At 36.6% G+C, this 21,863-nt stretch overlaps 2 protein-coding genes across 4 annotated transcripts; both read left to right on the top strand.

Annotated features, from left to right (window-relative positions):
* Positions 1 to 9,542: 9,542 nt before the first annotated feature.
* On the top strand, positions 9,543 to 13,976 carry LOC114152544 (UDP-glucuronosyltransferase 1-2-like). Of its 3 annotated transcripts, XM_028030466.1 has the most exons (5): positions 9,543 to 9,612; positions 10,369 to 10,436; positions 10,651 to 10,931; positions 11,025 to 11,741; positions 12,845 to 13,976. In XM_028030466.1, the coding sequence occupies exons 2-5, from the start codon at positions 10,433 to 10,435 to the stop codon at positions 13,424 to 13,426; spliced, it is 1,584 nt and encodes a 527-aa protein (XP_027886267.1). In that variant the 5' UTR covers positions 9,543 to 9,612; positions 10,369 to 10,432; the 3' UTR covers positions 13,427 to 13,976. The 3 variants fall into 3 exon arrangements, with proteins under 3 accessions (XP_027886267.1, XP_027886265.1, XP_027886266.1); XM_028030464.1 differs by lacking the exon at positions 9,543 to 9,612 and having other exon boundaries at positions 10,352 to 10,436; positions 10,717 to 10,931; XM_028030465.1 differs by lacking the exons at positions 9,543 to 9,612; positions 10,369 to 10,436 and having other exon boundaries at positions 10,807 to 10,947.
* Positions 13,977 to 14,805: 829 nt separating this feature from the next.
* On the top strand, positions 14,806 to 21,532 carry LOC114152543 (UDP-glucuronosyltransferase 2C1-like). Its single transcript, XM_028030463.1, has 4 exons — positions 14,806 to 14,954; positions 15,113 to 15,408; positions 17,067 to 17,780; positions 19,110 to 21,532. The coding sequence occupies exons 2-4, from the start codon at positions 15,118 to 15,120 to the stop codon at positions 19,689 to 19,691; spliced, it is 1,587 nt and encodes a 528-aa protein (XP_027886264.1). The 5' UTR covers positions 14,806 to 14,954; positions 15,113 to 15,117; the 3' UTR covers positions 19,692 to 21,532.
* The last annotated feature ends 331 nt before the right edge of the window (positions 21,533 to 21,863 follow it).

Genomic DNA, 21,863 nt, shown 5'->3' with positions numbered 1-21,863 from the left:
TGTCAGAGTTTCACTTATATGACTATACAGCACCTGCAGAGGTAGAATATACATTGTTTTGGCCTGTGGCCAGATGGCAGCTCATCTCAGCACTGAGTTACTAGGCGCAGTAATGGAGCAGGTGAGGAAACTGTGTTAAGGAACAAACTGGGTCCATTTGTAATGTTGCTGCACAAAGCAAAAAGACAAGGGAGTCTGTGATTTTGGATGACTCCTTTGCTGTTTAGTACACCTGGTAGTGAAAACGTGGCACTGCTGACATCACTAAGGCTGCATGTTATTCTTAAAGGAAATGTCTGTAAATGTTTTCAAATGAGTTTCCTGTAAATGAGACTATATGATACAAGGCTGCAGAACAACAGTGGAACATCTGTTCATGTTGTTTTACCTGCAGTGGTGTGATGGTGCTGATGTTGGGGTAAGTTTATTTTGCGCCTAATGCACTGTATGTTCAGCCTGTGCTGTTTCATAGCAAGCCCAGGCAGAATGCACAAGGGTTGTCAGTCATCCACTTTTAGTGCAAGCCAAAACCACTGATGTGGATTAATTTAAAGTCTCTAAAATGTAGCCCATTCAAGAAAACTGTCATGGGGAAGAGACAGGAAGAACAACGAAACGGAGAAGGCATAGACTTACTTTATGTAAGGTTGGCGGGATGATGTCTGATTATTTTATCTGCACAGTGGAAAGTAGTTCAGGAACCTGCATAAATACACTGGGCCTTTGACAGTTAACAATGCAGACTGACTGCTGGATGGTGGCTGGTTCAAGTTTTACCTGAGGCCTTTCTCTGCTGACTTTGTGTGTTCTTCCTACTCTTGCCTGGATTTTCTGCAGGTAGATACAGCTTTCTCCCAATTTCCAAAACATGTGTCAATTGATTTATCTTTCAATATTGTTAGGCTCTGGGATGGACAGGCAACCTGTCACGAATGTACCTGATTTCTCGCCTTCTTGACAATACATAATTGAATATGATTGACCAGCAAACTCACAAAACTCACAAAACCTTTAATAAAATAGTTTGCTCTCACTACTAAATTGCCACCTCACTTAAAAAAGCTGTATTTCTTTAAAAATATAGCATTCATTCATGCTGTAACCATCTCTTTTAGTGAAAGCCAGTTTATACTTGTTTTTCTACTGCTTTGGAGGTCCTAATGAGCAGCGCCAGTCAGCCTGACTAAGAGCACACAGTCAGGTCTTCGAGGATTTTAAAGCCAGTTCCCTCTGGGGCATCTTCTCCTTTTTTTTAGTTTTCGTTTTGCACAAATCAACACCACAAAAGGCATTAAGACACACATCCATCTTCTGACACACAAATTCCTTTGAATGTATGTGTAAGTATGGTTATATATGAGCAAAATAAACAACAAAAAAGTGGAGCATAGCTCAGACAAGTGAGTGAACATAAAAAGTAGAGATCTTATAAGGCCCTCTTGGTGTCCAATAGAGTGTTGACTATGAAAGTTAAAGTTTGAAATTATAATGGACAGCTTGTTGTGAAACTGCCTAAGCAATCAGCTGTTAAGACTGTGTAATGTCGGTGTAGTTTGGTCCACTTTCAAAAGTGCAATGTACTGCTCATCAGAGGTTCTAATATTAACCACTGTTGTATGTAAAGCTAGAAGTACAGTTTTCTTGAATCTTATATGCCTAACAAGCTGTTGTGTTTCTGCCTTGCTTTTCGGATATAAAGCTATAAGTTAATATCGCTCCAGCAACATCTTCCTGTGCATTTCACATTGCAATACACACTATTTTTTGGGCTTATTGAAAAATTTCAACACTCGTACAGTACGGATAGAGGATTGAACTTTCATTCTTGAACAGTATGAAATGTCCACTCGTCAGCCCAACATGCAGGCTGTGGAAAACATGTGACACATCAAAAGCAACACATGTACTAAACATAACAAAAACTGATGTTCTACTAAATACACTTCACTTCTTTATCCACATCAAGACTCATGGAAACCAGATCTTTGGATACACCAGCATACAAGACGTTATTAGAAATAAAGTGTCATAGCAGCTTTACTTCACACTTTAATGTAAACACATGCAATTGCTTCTGAATATCTTCTTTTTGTTGTTTCTTGCAGCTTGCTGTCTTTGCCGGCAGGAAACCATCTACTGTATTAGCAATGCATTTTTCTTGTTCAGCTTAAGTAAATGTTGCTTATCTCAGCTTGGACAAGATAACTGGGGCCACTCCTTAGTCTGCTCTGTGTCTGTGAAAGAGTCAGATATGTCAATCTCTGCCCTTAAGCGAGTCATTTCCTTTGGAAAACTCTGATTCATCCCTCTCCAAATGAAGAGGGAGGGGATCATCACTGAATGATCAGAAGTTTAAAGTTGAGCTGTGTAACTTTCTGTAAAGATTGTAAATGTAAAAAGGAAGGTAAAATCACAATGTGGATTGAATAGTCAGTTTCATAGTTGTGCAAGATCTTCTTGCTACTGCCTGAAAAATGTTTGACAAAGAGCACATACTGTACATATATTATCCCCCCCCCCTCATGTAACGTGTAACATATGGAGTCTGATTAGAAACTGGTGTTATTATATCCAGAGGTGGAATGTGAGATTCAATCTGAGTGCAAAACAAATGTTTAAATGTTATTCACATCTAAAATGTAAAAATGATTTGACATGTTACCAGGCTCTGATAAGTACAGACTGCAATGGGAGTGGGATAACAACGGTTTCTCTGTGGCCTGGGGATGGAGTTTCAGCTTATAGTAAGTAGGATTTCACTGTGAGGACATGCAGAGGATGCGCTGCCCTGTTTAAATTTCTCAGTCAGACCTTCTGTTGAAGAACTCAACAATCTAACTTTTCAGAATTTGAAGATAGTCTGTGGATGCAATCAGGCAAACACACACATTTTCAAGAATAATAACGTATTATGTTGTTTACTAAACTTTACCACGAGACTTAAAATTTTACCATTAAAATAGAAGACACATCAGTAACATTGTTTATCACTTGGTTTTGCTTCAGTGGGTGCAATTTGAGGATTTTTAAAACTTTGTGTCCTACTTTTACATCTACGCACATAAGATACAAAGTTTATTAATTTAATGAATACAGAAGTCATTTACATGTATAAATTCAAAACTAATTAAAGCACAAGATTAAAGACAAAACTCCAGGGAGCAAAAAAGCACTACAGGGAAATATATCCCCCAATATTGTTACAGGGAGCTAAACAATTTTTTTTTCTAATGTGGCTGACCACATATGCCACATTTAACAATGATGTGACTTAAAATCCAAAGTAAGTTAGGGTTCAATAACTTAAATGACTTGATTTCATTTCCTTTGTGATAATTTGTCAGACAAGAAATTAAGTTACATAGTACTTTTAAATAGAAAAGATAATTTTTTTCTAATGATGGCTCATGGAACAACTGCATTATGATATCTTTAAAGAAAAATCTGAAAGTAAAGTTTCTTACTAACAGTCATGTAACAAAGAATTAATGTTGCATAACCCCTCACAGATGTGATTTGAACTCTGCAGTTTAATCATTGCTTTCAAAGTTTGTCAAGAGAATACTGTCATTTTTGAGAAGTTCAAGAATCTTTTCAAGCTTTTTTAAGCAAAACAAAAGAACTGCTGAATGCACCACCATGAGCAGAGACACAAAACACAACTTAAACAGACAGAACAAAACACAATGCAAAAAGAGTTTGATTAGGTTTGACAGGTGGGTGCCTTGGTGGCTTTAACATCAGGATTCAGTATTTTCTTCAAAAAAGAAAATAATGTAGTGTTTAAAAAAAAAATCAATCATTTCACTAAGAAACCAGGTGCGTAAAAGACTAGAAGATATTCACATAAAGGATGTAATGGGACAAAGTATACAAGTCCTTTTACTAAATGGAAGATTCCCTTTTCCTGTCCTAGCTTATTGCTAGCCAGCAAATATTGATTAGAGTTAATTGTTTTTGAGGATCTAATAAAGTAAACCATAAACCTGTCTGGATCACTTTTTGAGATTGTCATGGATATATGTGAGCTCAACTCTCCTGTTATTCTTTGCAGGTTTCTAACCTTTCTCATGTTTGAATACTGGTTCATGTTTCCATTGGTATTTTGATTATTTTGCTGATGAGCTGCGAGTCTAATCTTTACATTGACTCCATCAAATTATTAGTAATCTATATCTGCCAAGTTGGGGTCAACATTATGATGGTGATCTTTTAAAACTATTTTTAAGGTAATCTCTCTGTGTCGTTTTCTGTATTGTAAATATTGCTTAAAGGTGTCAAAGTCATCAAAAAAGTCAATACTTCTTTTATTGTTTACCACAGTTTAAGGTTGGCAACTTTGAAATAATCAAGTCATCTTTCTGTCATTCCTTTAGTCTCCTTGTTGCTGCTGAAGCTGCTTTTTGCTTTTTTGTAAAAATCTGAGGAAGATTAATGAAGTTATTTTTTCAGTTATAATCACAGTAAGAAGTTAAAATACATTTCATCACTCTTGTTTTTTTTGTTAGAACCAACAACAGAAAAGAAAACAATCATGACTTGGATTTTCTTTCAATTAGCACTAAATTATCTTAATAAAAGGCTGTGTCGATGCTATATTAGGCAGACTGTAAACTAAGCGGGTTGCTGTAACAAGTTCCATATGTATTTTTTCATTTTAGGTTATCTGTCACATACATCTATTGATATATATGAAACATCTGTTTGTATGTCATTCATGAAATTATGTACATGACCTCAGCCTGATATCTGATCCAAAAATGATGTCAGTATTTGGTCCAAAACCTACAATGAATCAGATCTGTTCCTTTTCTCGTAATTGTTGCAAAGAAACAATAAAAGCAACTTGGTTTAAACCATGTTCTGAAGCAAAATGTAGTTTGCATCATATTAAAACCTGTTTCTTCACTGCCAGAGAAGATACGAATAAGTCTTGGCTGGGGTTGTCATCCATCTGAAATCTTAAGGATCTATAAAAATATTGTTTTTTTTCCATCTCAACTGGCTGGAAAGATGGGGAAAAGCGTCATAGACAAAAATATATGGAAGTCAAATTTTTACCAGTTTATTTGAAAAGAGTTAATTATTTAAAGCTGAAAGATGGTTTTTTGTTTGTTCAATGTGACCCTCAGTTAATCAGTGTGTTCAAGTTGTCTTGAAAAAAATCCTTAACTCTTAAGGAAGTGAGAGGTAACAAAAGGATATATGGTCAGTGTCTTTACCTTGCCAGGAGAGACTTGGAACTTTTAAAGGTCTACGATCAGTTTATAATGTTGATGGCCCTCATTGCTAAGGAGAAACACCATGAACTGAGTAGATAAAGACCATGGGAGGTCACTGTGGTTGTGAAACAAACTAGAATGCTTTAGTCTCATTATGCTACTAAGTATAATAGTCAACAACATTCAAATATAGAACATGATCCTTCATTTCTTTGTTGTCTAACAATTAATGTTCTGCTACTTAAACTAAAAATATTTAACCTCACAATAGAAACTAACCAGGGAAGTAAGATGCAATCAAACCCTTCTTGTAAGTTCGGAGCAGCGTTTGGCATGTTTACATATTTATTTTAAGTCTTAAGACATTTGACTTATCCTTTAAGTCTTAATGAGGTTAATGAGGTTGTTTACCTAATATTGATGTTATTTTTGTGCTTTCTAGCTCTCGCTCAAATTTAAGACTCCCCCACAGCTGTTTCACATTCACTTGATTACACTAACCTGTCAGTTTTCCCACAAATTCAAATTCAAATTCAGAAATACTTTTTTGATCACAAAAGCAAATGAATGCTTGACAATGCCTTGCTTGACATTTATACTCTTGTTTGCCCCATTGCCATCATGTCTCCTGTGTTTTCTGCAGTGTAACTTTCAGTTTTTGTTAAGCTTATTCTCCATTTTTCATTAAATATTCTACTTCAGTATGAATTTGTCTACCTCCTGCTGGAGATCTCTCGCTGCTTCAATAGAGGGTTCTTGCCTCTCACATTAAATGCAATAAAGCTTGCAGGTATGCACCACAGTTATTCTTTATCCTAATGCAAGTGAAGAATGAAGAACTTGACATTTCCTAAATAAACTTGCTATCACATACTGAAAGAAGTTGGCACAGGAGAGGGAAGCTTCATCATTTTCAGTTTGAGATGTGTGTTTATTCTGTAGGACATCATCTGTGAGCTGCAGGATCCTGCTGTAACAGGCTGAGATGATCATTTCCACCTTCAGGGAAATGTCAACACATCTATGACATATGTGCCCCCACCCCTCCAGTCCCTAATGCGCACACACACACACACACACACACCCACACACACACACACACACACACACAAGCACACCCCCACGCCCACACACACGCACACACCCCAGCATGCACGCACACGCCTACATACACACAACAGGTTACTTAGTCTGTAACCACAGAGAGAATTTTTTTTTTTTTTTTTTAGCAAGTGTAGACATGAGAGGTGCTCTTTTTGACACTTACATCTATTTGTCTGATAAAAATTATAATGCAAAATGTAATGCACGATGTATAATAATAAAACCAATTTTAATCATAAATCCAACAATGTATGCTGTAAGTTTACATTTTCAAATTGTTTACCATCCAAACATCCCTGTTTCCCCACTTATAATCCTAACTGTTTCCAATTATGAATGCAAATACACATTGTAAAGTTTTAAGTATTAAATTCTAGTGTGTAAAACAAAATTTTGGTTTGGATTCCAATACTAATAAATTGGCTCTAGTACAGTATATTAATTTAATTTCAAAGAATTTAAAGGTTGTAGTGTGTGTGTGTACTACTTGTGACGGTTTTTATCTTTTTTATTGGTGCATGCACTCAAAGGTCTCCTACAGGAGATGGACAGTCAGTCTGCATGCAAGTTCGGCTAATATTAGCTTACTTCACTGTGGGTGAGTAAATGTCACTATCATTACTGTGTGTTTAGTTTAGTTGTGTAAAATTATGCATTTTCAATAAGATAGTATATAACCCATTGCCATACCTATTCAGTTTGTAATAAATTTGTTTTAAGTTGGTAAATATCTCAGTTCCAGGTTACACCTTTCACAGAAGAATAATTCTCATGCATTTTAGGAGTCATGCCTTTGTATCATTTTGGTGGAATTTTAGTAGTCTTCAGCTTGTTTCAGATTTTCTTCACATCCCACTGTGACACGGGGAATATATTGGTGTATCCTCAAGATGGCAGCCACTGGATCAATATGAAGATCCTGTTAGAAGAACTGCATGTCAAGGGTCACAACATCAGGGGTTCCACCAGCTGGTATATCCCAGGAAAATCCCCTCTCTATACATCCATCACAGTTGAAATGGACAGATGTGAAGGACTTCTTTGATGAGCTCATACAAGACCAAGTGTGGGTATGTGATTATAAATGTATGTGTTGGATCCAGTGTGGGTCCCTGTATTGCGCTATAAAAGTTTTATTCATTTTTATTTCAGGTGCACCGAGAAGGGTCCTCACTGATAACGTTCTTCAAGCTCACAAAGAAGTTTATGTCCTTTGTTTCTGTGGGCCATACCCTTTGGTGTGATGCTGCATCAAGAATCATGGAAAATCCAAAGTTGATAAAAAGCTTAATAGAATCACAGTATGATCTGGTTCTTACTGATCCAGGAATAGGACCAGGTGTTGTGTTAGCTAAATATCTTAAACTGCCATTAGTCCTCAACGTTCGCTGGATTACTAGTGGAGAAGGTCATTTTGTGCTGGCTCCCTCACCACTCTCTTATATGCCAGTGATCCCAGGACTCAGTCTAACAGACAAAATGGATTTCATCCAGAGAATCCAAAACATTTTTTCTATAGTATCATATTATTTCAGCAGAAATTTGTGGTGGGAGCAATTTATGATGCTATGTGTCAGGGGTGTCAAACGCCAGTGTTCAAGGGCCAGTGTCCTACAACTTTTAGATGTGCCTCTGCTGCACCACACCTGAATAGAATAATTAGGTCATTAACAAAGCTCTGGAGAACTAATCTACACAAGGAGCAGGTAATTAAGCCATTTCATTCCAGCGTTTTGTACCTGTAGCACATCTAAAAACTGCAGGACAGTGGCCCTTGAGGACTGGAATTTGACATCTGTGCTATGTGTGATAAATACATTGAGGGTGGATGCAACATTGTCTCACTGCTTCAAGATGCAGATATTTGGCTATTCAGGTCAGATATTGTATTTGAATTTCCTCCTGTTGTATACATTGGAGGGTTCCAGTGCAAATCTGCACAGCCTCTACCAGCAGACCTGGAGGAGTTTGGTCAGAGTGCTGGGGAGCATGGAGTCATCGTCATGACTCTGGGAACTTTGGTGAATAATTTTCCAGAAGAGGTTGTGGAAGATATTGCCAGTGACTTTGCTGAGATGCCCCCAAAAGGTAAAATATTTTCTTGAATTCTTTTTTGCAAAGTTTCAGACTGTGAAAAAAACTAATTATACTGTATAAGGTATAGAATTTGAGCTATTTGCACAGTTTACTTTTCCAATAACCTTCCCCCAGAATATCACAATAAAAATATAACAGTAAATCTGCTAAAACCGGGATGATGGTCATACCTTCTGGCACCTGTTAAAAGATGAGCAACAGTGTTTTGGACTAGCTGCAGCCAAAACAAAATAATGGCAATTGAAAGGCTTCCACAGCTTAGTCAATCATGCTGACTGAATATACCAAAAGAACCGAAACTCAGAATCAATATAAAATGTGTCCACAAGTTATAAGACTTGAAGGCAGTGCATGTAGAAACTGGGTGTAAGTCGCACCTTTCCCATACATGTAATTTGTGTCTTCATAGAGGATACAATTTGAAGCAGTCATGACAAATAAAAGCCTTTTTAGGTAAGCATTAAATAATTCTATTGGGCAAAAGCAATTGGCATTCCCTGTGCTTCTTCCAAATTACTTCACAAAATTTATGGGGTGAATTGTTTTGATTTCTTTGTGAGTTTAAAACTGCTGGATTGCTACCAATGTCTGGTTTAAATTTCATGAAAATGAAATCCATCTGAGCACTTAGTTCAAATATTCACTGATAGAATTGAGGACAGGGAGTAATTCTGAACAATTTATAACAAACTCAGTGAACTATGGGGCACCGCGTTGGAGAAGCACCTGCTTCATTATGGATCAAAGACATTGCTATTCTTTCTGATTCTGAAATTATGCAAATATCTTACATTCATTTGCTCGTCATTTTGAATCAGGTGATTTGGAAGCACAGAGGAAAGCGTCCCTCTGCTCTGGGCAACAACACTCTAATGATGCACTGGATGCCACAGAAAGATCTACTTGGCCACCCACAAATAAAAGTCTTCATAGCTCATGGAGGAACAAATGGAGTCCATTTACTTTGAAGTCCCTGTGCTTGGCATACCCTTGTTCTTTGACCAGTATGACAACCTTCTACGTCTACAGAAAAGAGGAGCAGCAAAGATTATTCGGCTCCATGAAGTTAATGGTCACAGCTTTGAGAGAGCTGTTAAGGAAGTGCTCCATAAAGACAGCTACAAGGAAAATATGCAGAGACTGTCACGTTTACACCAAGATCAGCCGATCAGGCCTCTTTCTGGATAGAGTATGTGATACGCTACAAAGGGGCTCCTCACCTCCGCACAGAGGCTTACAGGATACTGTGGTACTCATATCATTGCTTAGATGTACTACTCTTTTTGATGACTTGTGTACCTGTTTTCCTCTTCTCTTCTTTTGCTGCTTTTCGATTTCTGTTTGCAGAAGAAGACGGAATCAAAAACTGAAACAAAATACACTAAAATTATTGATTAAATTGAATTATTTGCATGTGTAAAGTGTAATTATGGTTTTAACATTATAGAATCTGTCTTTTATATGGTGTGCTGTCATTTATTGGTTACAGATTTCTTTATTATAATTTAATTTCCAAAATATTCTACAATTAGATATCTAAAAGACATTTATGAAATTTTTTTTTCCTTTACCTATAATGGCCACCAAGAAGCCAAATATTGAAAGGTCTGCCTGTTTGTAATGCAAACGCATAAAAAATAAAACTAATTTTAAACACAAATCCAACAATGTAAGCTATAAATGTTAATTTCCAAAATGTTTCATCCCTAACTGTTCCCAATTATGAAAGCAAAAACACATAGTAAAGTAAGTATTAATTTCTACATTATGTTGTAAAACTAAATTTTGGTTTGGTTTCCAATAATAATAAATTGGCTGTAGTATGGTATATTCATTTAATTTCGAAGAATTTAAAGCAGCTTCTTGTAATATGTGTACTACAGTACTTGTAACTCATTTACCTTGTGACGGTTTTTATCTCTTTTATTGGTGTTTGTGCTCAAAGGTCTCCTACAGGAGATGGACAGTCAGTCTGCTTACAAGTCAGGCTAATATTAACTTACTTCAATATGGGTGAGTAAATGTCACTATGATCATTGTCTTGTGTTGGGGGTTTTACTCTCTTTCTGTTTGTGGTGTGAAATTATACATTTTCAATAAGATGTGATATAACCTATTGCCACGCTTATTCAATTTGTATTAAATTTGTTATACATTGGTCAATATCTTAGTTTCTGGTTATACATTTCCTGAGAAATCACTGAGGAATGTTTCTTATGCATTTTAGGAGCGGGTGGATTCTTAGTAGTCTTCAGCCTGTTTCAGATTTTCTTCATATCACACTGCGATGCAGGGAATATTTTGGTGTATCCTCTGGATGGCAGCCACTGGATCAATATGGAAATTCTTCTAGAAGAACTTCATGCCAAGGGTCACAACATCAGTGTGATTAGGGCTTCCACTAGCTGGTACATCCCAGAAAAATCCCCCCTCTACACATCCATCACAGTTGAAATGGACAGAGATGTGAAGGACTTCTTTGCTGATTTTATACAATACCAACTGCGGGTAAATGATTATAAATGTATGTGTTGGAACCAATGTGCGGTTTTGTAATAACTGTACAGAAAGTTATTAAAGTTTTATGCATTTTTATTTCAGGTGCACCGAGAAGGGTCCTCACTGATAACGTTCTTCAAGCTCACAAAGAAGTTTATGTCCTTTGTTTCTGTGGGCCATACCCTTTGGTGTGATGCTGCGTCAAGAATCATGGAAAATCCAAAGTTGATAAAAAGCTTAATAGAATCACAGTATGATCTGGTTCTTACTGATCCAGGAATAGGACCAGGTGTTGTGTTAGCTAAATATCTTAAACTGCCATTAGTCCTCAACGTTCGTTGGATTACTAGTGGAGAAGGTCATTTTGTGCTGGCTCCCTCACCACTCTCTTATATCCCAGTGAGCCCAGGACTCGGTCTAACAGACAAAATGGATTTCATCCAGAGAATCCAAAACATTTTTTTCTACAGTATCATATTATTCCAGCAAAAATTTGTGGTTGGACCTATTTATGACGCCATGTGTGATAAATACATTGAGGGTGGATGTGACATTGTCTCACTGCTTCAAGATGCGGATATTTGGCTATTCCGGTCAGATTTTGTATTTGATTTTCCTCGGCCAACAATGCCAAATGTTGTCTACATTGGAGGGTTCCAGTGTAAACCTGCACAGCCTCTACCAGCGGACCTGGAGGAGTTTGTTCAGAGTGCTGGGGAGCATGGAGTCATCATCATGACTCTGGGAACTTTGGTTAACACTTTACCAGAAGACATTGTGAATGAGATTGCCAGTGTCTTTGCTGAGATGCCCCAAAAGGTACATTCCCTTTCTCTATGTAACATTTCTAATTACCACACCTTATTATTCCTGTATCACTCAGAATCCTTAGTCCTAAATATGATGCTTCTTATTTGGTAATCAAAGAGCCATAAAGTGGTCTGAGCTGAAAGAACAAAACAGAATTGTCTCAATTGTGATCTAAATGATAAATGGAGTGGACTGAATTATTATTACAGAAGGAAGACGTGATGATCAAATGTCACAATGAAAACCACAACAATTCAAAACAATGTCTTTCCCTCTTGATCCATTTTCAATGTAGTGATTCTAAACAAAAACCTTGAAGAACAACTTCATAGTTCAGATGGAGTAGCGCTAATTTATGATGGTACAAAGTCTCCATAACCAATAGATGATTGGTTGCTGATCTATGTTGGTGATCAACATAGATCAGGGTTTTATCAACATCTATTGTAGATAAAACCCTTTCCTAGTAATGATTCAAAGCTAAGCCAGATGGGTAGTACTATGATTTACTTTCGTGGCTGCTCAGTTCCTAGTTGGTAACTGAAAAAGGCCTGTGGGAGTTGTCATGGATACTCCAATTTTCAGATCTTTCTGAACTGACAGATTTTGAAACAACAGGAGCCCCAGCAAGGAATCTGCAATCTGCTCCTGAACATGCACTGACATGAAACCCCTCCTGCTGAATTTATAATCACACTGAAGAAAACTAGCATATTTCTCAAAGTTTAGAAAATAGATATTATTTTGTAGCATATGAATATAAATTTGTTTCAACAGTCCAAACAGTATTTTTAAAAAAAACATTTACAGTCCAATGAACCTGCCAGATTAAAATGTGGTGAAATAATTTGTTCTGTAAAGGGAGGATTGTGGTAAAAAATAAAAATATGATCTCAAAGGGACTATTGATTAAACTGAGGAAAGGAATAATTTGCCTTAGAAAAAAATAGCATTAAGATGACAACAATCAACACTATTATTTTAACAGAAGAAACCAATTAGCACAGCCAAGGAACCACAAAAGGGATTATTTTAGAAGACAACTGCTGTTCAGGTTAAAATACAAATAGTAAATATATACATATGTTTTTGATTTGTCCATTTTGAATCAGGTGATTTGGAAGCACAGAGGAAAGCGTCCCTCTACTCTGGGCAACAACACTCTAATGATGGACTGGATGCCACAGAAAGACCTACTTGGCCACCCACAAATAAAAGTCTTCATAGCTCATGGAGGAACAAATGGAGTCCAGGAAGCCATTTACTTTGGAGTCCCTGTGCTTGGCATACCCTTGTTCTTTGACCAGTATGACAACCTCCTACGTCTACAGAAAAGAGGAGCAGCAAAGATTATTCAGCTCCATGAAGTTAATGGTCACAGCTTTGAGAGAGCTGTTAAGGAAGTGCTCCATAAAGACAGCTACAAGGAAAATATTCAGAGACTGTCACGTTTACACCAAGATCAGCCGATGCCCCCCATGGATCAGGCCACTTTCTGGATAGAGTATGTGATACGCCACAAAGGGGCTCCTCACCTCCGCACAGAGGCTTACAGGATGCCTTGGTACTCATATCATTGCTTAGATGTACTACTCCTTTTGATGACTTCTGTAGCTGTGGTGTTCTTCTCTGTTTTTGCTGTTTTTAGATTTTTATTTTGCAAAAGAAGGAACAGAAAATATAAACAAAGCTGATTTGCATTAAACTTATTTGTCTGTGGGTTTGGGTTCACAGTTGTCCCTGTGTCATGTTTGTTTCTCTAGGTTATTTTCCGTTTGTGTTTAGATTGTCATCTTTTACTTAAATTAGATTATTTTTTATTCAATTACTCTCTTACCTTGTTCTCACGCCTGGTCTTGTCTTTAATCATTGTTATTCTATCCTCCTTTGTCTTCTGTTCTAGCCTTGATCATCATTTCCCCAAACATCAGTCTTGCTATGTTCTAGCCGAGCAAGTTTTGTTATCCTTTAGATGTCAGGTTTTACTTCCTGCCAGCTTTAATTTTTGTAGTCTCTCTAGTTTGCTACTTCTGTTAAGTTCCTCAGCTCAGCATTCTCCCTGTTAATTTAGATCATCCGTTACCTGATCAGTAATCCTCTTCACCTGTCTCACGTTTTTTAGGTTTTAGTCTTATCTTCGGAGGATTTGCAGGATTCTTGTGCATTTTTATGTCTGTTAGTTGATTAAACACTCATGTCCATGTCAAGTTTTTAAGTTTAAATAAATTTTCACTATGCCATGTTGCTGTTTGCATTTTGGCTCTTCCCTATCTCCGCCTTCCCCAATCTTGACAATAACATCACAAAGTGTAAAAGTGCTAATCCACTGAAAACCAGCTCAGCATTAATGGAGCCTTATATTATGTTTCTCTTAGGGGATGTTTTATACATTTCAAATCACATATTGCCATCTTCTGCACAATCAAGTAATTATGTTAACTTCAGTTGGTATAAAAATTATGTAGATATAAGTTCAAATGAATTTGACTCTGCATATCAACATGACACCTTGAAATTGGCCTCCATGTCTTTAAGAAGCTCCACTTTCTAACACTCCTTCTTCAAAACGTCATCAAAACAATGCTCCTCCATGATGCCGTTTACAGCCAATCTTAGGAGCGATGGACTAAGGAGTAGTTTGTATGATAATCTCAGCAGGTGCAGCTATGCACCAGGTGTTTGATAATTGTTGCTGCCCCTAGTTTGGAGGAGTTGTTCGGAGGAGGTGCGCAATGTGGAGAGAAAGCGCGATAGCAAACTGCAGCACCAAGAGTGGAGATGTGGGTAAATAGACAGCGCTTTGTATGAGCAAACGTTTGGCACCCCCAAATGGCAGTCACCGGAGAACCAAGGATTTCTCAAACATGCATGAAATCTCCAGTGTATTCAATATAATCAATAATTAATCACGCTATTTAAAGTCTGGTTTAAAATAACTCCCTGGTTCAACTATGAAATGATTGTTTCTTTCTTCTACACTTTTGCTTCTGAAGCCTAATCTTACATAACCCACTCTAATACAGTTATGAAAGAGGTCATTGTTTCACTATGATGAAACCACTGTTCTTGCTTAACTTATGCATGAACTGTACGTGCCTTATTTACTAGCGAAAGAACAGATCGTCTCTGAATCTGGAGTTTGAACTCAAATACCTACTGGTTTATCTTGAACAAACTGTCACTGTGGGTACTTCGGACGGTCGTAGTCTTTACCAACATTAGGTAAGTAAATTAAGAAACCATCTGAAATTGGAAACTGAGTATATTATAACTTATACTGTTCTAGTCATTTTAAATAAATTTTAGCTGTAGTCTTTTGTCCAGACTTGATTTGTATCTATACTAATGAAATACATTTATTTCTGTTTGTGAAATTGTAGGATCCATGGCTCTGACTTGTTTCTCCGGTATAATCACACTGTCCTTACACCTAATCCTGCTGACATCACATTGTGATGGGGGAAACATATTGGTGTTTCCTGTGGATGGCAGCCACTGGATTAATATGAAAATACTACTGGAAGAACTTCATTCCAGAGGACACAACATCAGTGTGATTAGGTCTTCTACCAGCTGGTACATTCCAGAAAAATCCCCCCTCTACACATCCATCACCATTGAAATGGATGAAGCTTTAGAGAACTTTTTTGACATATATCTACAGGAGCATATGAGGGTATGTGTTTATGTATATACTGCATGCAGTGTTTCCCAACCCTGGTCCTCAAGGCACACTGCCCTGAAATGATTTAGATGTTCTTCATGTGCTTCAAGCACACATGATTTCAATTGATGGCTGATTAACAAGCTTTTGTTGAACTGCAGTCATCTGAATCAGGCGTCTTAAATCAGGGAAACATCTAAAACATGCAGGGCAATGTGCCTTGAGGACCAGGGTTGGGAAATACAATATTAATTAAGGTATTGTGACATAAAGAAAAGAAAGCTTGATCAATCATTTCAGAGCTTTCTGGTTTTACCGGGAATCATCTTGTGCAATTTAACTGAAAAACAAACATATGTTGAAGGAGGAGAAAAATCAAATATTCCACAATTACTGATATGTTGTACTGCATTTTGGTCCAGTTTGAGCATATGCTGGTGCAAATCTGTCAGCATCTCCTGTCTTGACTTGGTAGTATTTGCCAAGCCAAGTTGCCAGTATTTGCAAATGTTCTCCAAATCTGTCAGATTATCAAGGGTATCCCCTGTTCACAGCCCTTTGTGTGAGCCTTGATAGATTTTCTATCAGGTTAAGGTCTGGATCCTTTGAAGATCATTCCAAGAAAGAACTGTTCATGATTTTATCCACCTTCAGATAAATCTAGAGCCATCTGAAGAGAAATATGACCACAGACCATGATGTAGACACCATCTTTTCACTGTGGATTTATGTTGTTTTCATTATGCACAGTATGTTTGCAGTAATCTTTCTTTTGGATTTGTGACCGAAAACCCAAGTTAGGTTTCATATGACTATAACAAAATATTTCACAAGACCAAGAGAGTTTTTTCCAGCTCAAGATGTTTTCTTTTAAAGAGAAATATTATTTTAGTCTTACTCCTTAGCTTAGACATGTTAAAAATACTAGAGACTGTTGTCACGTTTAAACTTTCAACACTAAACAGACACGTCTGCTGATTCTAATCTTGCAATAAGGTTTTTGAATCTTTCTGATAACTTTCCATCTAGTTTTTTAAAATTAATTATCAAGGGCAAGATGAACTTTTTCCAAGGCAAAATTTGTTTTGCAGCCAACAAAGAACAAATGTAAGCAAAAGTACAAATATGACCGACTGAAATACAAAAATAACCCTGTAATACATATCAATCAGCACACAGAATTTATGAAGAAACAGTTAAGAAATTTAAACAAAAAAGTGTCAAGAAAATCCTGCTTGTACACCTGAATTTGTCAACTCAGGTACCCTACCCTCAGACAATCTGAAAGAAACATAACAGTTTTTTCACATTTTCTATAATTAATGCCAGATACGTATAAAAATAGACAGAATGCTCCAATTGAATTAAACGATGGTTACAACCCATTAAAAGCACAGAGGGTTTGGATATGTTTGCTATCAAGTTGTTGCAAGTCATTTTTTATATTTCTCACTCTAGGTTAGCTTGTATTTCATTTAAATTGCAGAGGATATAATGTGCCACATTAATGGTTGAAATGTTTTAATGGTTAGGTCCTTATTTTTATCATCACAATATTTATTTCACATGAACCTTGCATTTGAATTGGCAAATCTAGACTTTTTGTTCTTAAATGTGTTTCATGAAGTCATGCTTTTAACCACTTTTTTCTGTTTCACAATTTTCTTTAGGCACAGCGAGAAGGGGCTTCACTTTTAACTTTCTTGAAGCTCACCAAGGATTTCCTTTCTATGATTACTCAAGCCCATTTGCTGTGGTGTGATGCTACAATTCAGATTTTTCAGAATCCAACTTTGGTCAAAAACCTAAAAGATTCCCAATATGATTTGGTTCTTGCTGATCCAGCCATGGGTCCAGGTCCTGTGTTAGCTAAATATCTTAAACTGCCTTTAGTCCTTAATGTTCGCTGGATTACAAGTGGAGAAGGTCACTTTATTTTGGCACCTTCACCCCTCTCTTACATCCCAGTGCCTGGATCTGGCTTTACTGACAAAATGGATTTTATCCAGAGGGTGAAAAACTTTTTTTTCTATAGTATAATACAGTTCCAGGAAAAGTTTCTTGTGGGCCCCATCTATGATAATTTGTGCAATAAATACATTGAAGGTGGGTGTGACATTGTCTCACTGCTTCAAGGTGCTGACATTTGGTTGTTTAGGTCAGATTTTGTGTTTGAGTTTCCTCGGCCAACAATGCCAAATGTCGTCTACATTGGAGGGTTTCAGTGTAAACCTGCACAGCCTCTACCAGCGGACCTGGAGGAGTTTGTTCAAAGTGCTGGAGAACATGGAGTCATCATCATGACTCTGGGAACTTTGGTCAATGCTTTACCCAAAGAGGTTTCGGATGAAATTGCCAGTGTTTTTGCCAAAATGCCCCAAAAGGTAAAAAAATAATCTTTTTCATATTTAGGTTTAGGTTTTGATTGTTTTAGGATCAGGTCATGGAAAATGTCCATAAAGACAGACACCAGATACTTAATAATAAATTATTCTGATCAAGATGGAGTGTGAAGTTTCATACAGAGATTTATACCAGTGACAAGAAGGAAATCAGGAGGAATGCTTTATGAGAGCATTGTTTTGTGCCACTAGCAAACACAGGCAAACTAGCTCCTACCCAATAATTTAAAAGCTTTTTGTTGTAATTCAGTACGATGATGAATGACCATTTTGCCAAAAAATACAAATTCTATATTCCATAATTTTTCTCCAGTTGTGATAAGAATTGCTGCACTGTTTTGCAAGGGCAATTGTTAGCATGCCCTATCCAACAACTGTGTCATCAAAACTGGTTTAAAAACTAACTTGCATTTTTTTAAAATTATGCAGTGGCCATCTCTCTATTTTCCAGACTCCCATCTATGTTGTGCTTGTGAAGATCTAACCCTTCAGTTATGTAGCTGCCAGCTCCTTCAGTTTTCTACTGAGGACACTTGAATTAGACTCTATATCTCCATTTACGTGTAGATTTCCGTCTGCAACATACAGTATAGTTTAGCCATAAAATGTCACTTACAACAAATACTTTGATAAGGAGAAATTTAAAATCCTAAGACCACAGTTTCTCTCATATTTGTTTGGCTCTGACATAGAGAAAATATTTTTGTTCCAATAGCAGTTATGGATTGGAAAGGATCTATAGCTATCAGTAGACATTTTGTCCTATCAGAAAATACTTACAGTGAAAACTACTCTTAAAGAAAGCTTGGTCTTACAAGATCAACTTCATGCTCCCAAACAATAACTGTGGTGAACTCATTGGTCTGTCCTCCTTATATATTTATTCCCAGAGATCTCCCCACTGTTGTCTGCATAGAAGATATTCATAGCGAAACTCCTGCCATTTTTTTCTGCAGTCACATTTGCATTTGTTATATATATATATATATTTTTTAAAAAGTCTTTGTTGTCCTGAAATGTCATATGTACAATTAGACATTGCAAACCCAGAAAACATTAAGTACCATCATCCACATAGTGCTCCCTGCCTGGGTATTCCAGACATGGCTACAGATTATGTTGTGTTGTAAAAAGAAAAAAGATATTTAAAATTACTTTGCTGATTTTGATTTAAGTTTCATCCAAACAATATTAATAGGTTTTATATTTCTATATTATTGCCATGAAGATTACATTAGCCATGCTACACTTGTATTGTGCAAATTTTGGCCTTCACTGAACATTTACATTGTTTGTGCCTTTTATTATCAGGTGATTTGGAGGCACAAAGGGGAGCATCCCTCTACTTTGGGCAACAACACTCTACTAGTGGACTGGATGCCACAAAAGGACCTCCTCGGCCACCCGCAGATCAAAGTCTTCGTCGCTCACGGAGGAACAAATGGAGTCCAGGAAGCCATTTACTTTGGAGTCCCTGTGCTTGGCATACCCTTGTTCTTTGACCAATATGACAACCTCCTACGTCTACAGAAAAGAGGAGCAGCAAAGATTATTCAACTAGCTGATGTAAATGGTCACACGTTTGAGAAGACTATTAAAGAACTGCTCCACAAAGTCAGCTACCGGGAAAACATGCAAAGACTTTCAAGCTTGCACAGAGATCAGCAGATGCCACCCATGGATCAGGCTACTTTCTGGGTAGAGTATGTGATGCGCCACAAAGGAGCCCCTCACTTGCGCACAGAGGCTTATAGGATGCCTTGGTACTCATACTATTGTTTAGATGTTCTAATTTTCTTGGTGACAACAGTAACTTTGCCCCTCTTTTCCATTTTTGCCATTGCAAAATTTCTTTGCTGTACAAAGAAAAGAACAAAAACCAAACAGAATTAACTTGAGTCAACCTTGCTTGAAAATATATGAATTGTCCAAAATTGCTTTATTTGGACAAATGCATTATCTCTTTTACAATGCCCCCCAGTGCCAACATAAAGAGCATTTTCTAAATGAAACATCTATCAAGGAATTATGATCTCACTGGTTTAGTAAGAATAAACCAGTGATAATGTTCTGCTTGTCACTGATCCTCATTACTTGTAAAAGTTGGATGTTTGATTCCAACTATAATACACAGATGGCAGGAAACCAGACGGGGAGTTCTTATTTTACTGATGTTGTCTGGAGTACATACAGTACCTGATAGAACCTAATTTTGACCTAATTTTTGCACATGTAAAAAATGATTTAAAGTGGGTTTGCCATGTTGTACTTTTAAGATTTGTTTGAAAATTCGACTGATGTGAAAACGCCACTAGACAATTCAGGAGAATGAAATTCTATGTTGCTATCCATAGATTTATGACAGCTTCTCAACTAGTCAACAATACTTTTAACACAAAGTGATTTGAATTTCTTGGCTAAAAGCTGTCTCTCAATCTCTTTAGGTTTTAAAAAAATAAAATACAAGTTCTAAATTACAGTCTACTTTAAAGGGTATGTATAATCATTTTGGCCACTTTTCCTTTCCAACTTGCTGTACAGTAGAGTACTTGTATACATTTCTGTGATTGAAATCAGGAAATGTGTTAAAGTGACACAATTTGTGTGTGCTGTTTGTTCACTATTGTTCTCTAGCAAATCTTTGAGGCCTTTATTTAACAGCTTGGTGTGTTTACTGAAAATAAATTACTCGGTTGTCTTTTTACTTAGGTAATTTCTGAAAACAGTTGGTTGCATTGGATTTCAATTAGGAGCATAGGAGTAATGGTGACTAAATCTGAAAAGCTACACTTTTCAGATTCTAATTGTGGCTTTGATGTTAGATGCAGGTCAGTTTAAAATGTTAACATCTCTTCTGCTTTTGGTGAATAATTTACATATCATTCTCCTAATACAACATTATATATTGTAGTTTGAAGAAAAGCTCTCCATATAACCAAAAGACTGACATCTGTAGCAGGATTAGCCTAAGTTTACACAGAACAAATCAGACTAAGTGTAAAAGGAAGCATACAGTCCTTATCTGGTTCGTCCTAATCTGCCTCACTCAGCCTGTTCTCAGCTCTGGCTCTTTTCCTGTCTCTGCCTTGTTCCAGTTGACTTGGAACATATTTTCTGTCATTGTAGTGTAATGAGATCATGTTTCTGTGTTGAAAGCTTTTCTCTTGAGAGCTCTGAATGAAAAAAACTACACTCACTTACTACTGTGTGAATGTTGAAGGGATATAATCACCAAACAAGAAATGTTATGTTAAATGGGGGAAAAACCATATATACAACCTGTTGATAGTATTCATGCATGTTTAACTTGATCATATTCTATTACATTAAAGCTATAACCTTGGGTGTACTTTACCACTTTAAAACTCTGTTTTTCACAATAATCCACTGCCTTTTGTTTCAAATAATATCTCTAAATTTCTGGCTGTAATCAGAAAACAATGACAAAGTTAAGAATGCTTTAACTTTGTAATATTATAAAACAATAAAATTAAAGTGGAATATTTACATTTTTATTCGATTCAGAAAGCCTGAACATGTGTTTTAAGTTTACCTATATTTATGCTAACTTCATATTACAATAATGGAAACAAAAAAAATAAATAAAGCTCACTCCTTTTAAATGAGAATTGTTTACATATTCTGTATACAGGGATCATGGGATGTACTTGGATTTACTCAAACTTTTTCAGTTTGCAGTTCATCTTTTTTCAATAAATCATGCAATAATGGAATCAAGAGTGTATGGTTTGATCTATTTCAGATTAGATTTAATAGCTGAACATGCATTTATTATCTACGCACTAAAAGTATACCTTTGTCAGACAATCTCATCTTATGAAACTAAAACACCTTCTTGGACCAATTGTGTCAATGCAAGTTTTTAGAAGTCTTTGAGAGGGCTTTACTCTGTCCAGAAGGGTATGCCCAGTTTATTTTGACATGCATTGAGTCTTCTGTTCAACCTATCGTTTTGCTAATGACTAATTACCAAAGCCAAACTTTATTACTTCACCTCTACTGTGTATGTTCTGATGAAGACTCATCCCTTTTCTTTAACCTTAC

This window comes from Xiphophorus couchianus, chromosome 11, assembly GCF_001444195.1.
Source record: "Xiphophorus couchianus chromosome 11, X_couchianus-1.0, whole genome shotgun sequence".
Lineage (NCBI taxonomy): Eukaryota > Metazoa > Chordata > Actinopteri > Cyprinodontiformes > Poeciliidae > Xiphophorus > Xiphophorus couchianus.
This window is presented reverse-complemented; position numbering and strand designations above follow the sequence as displayed.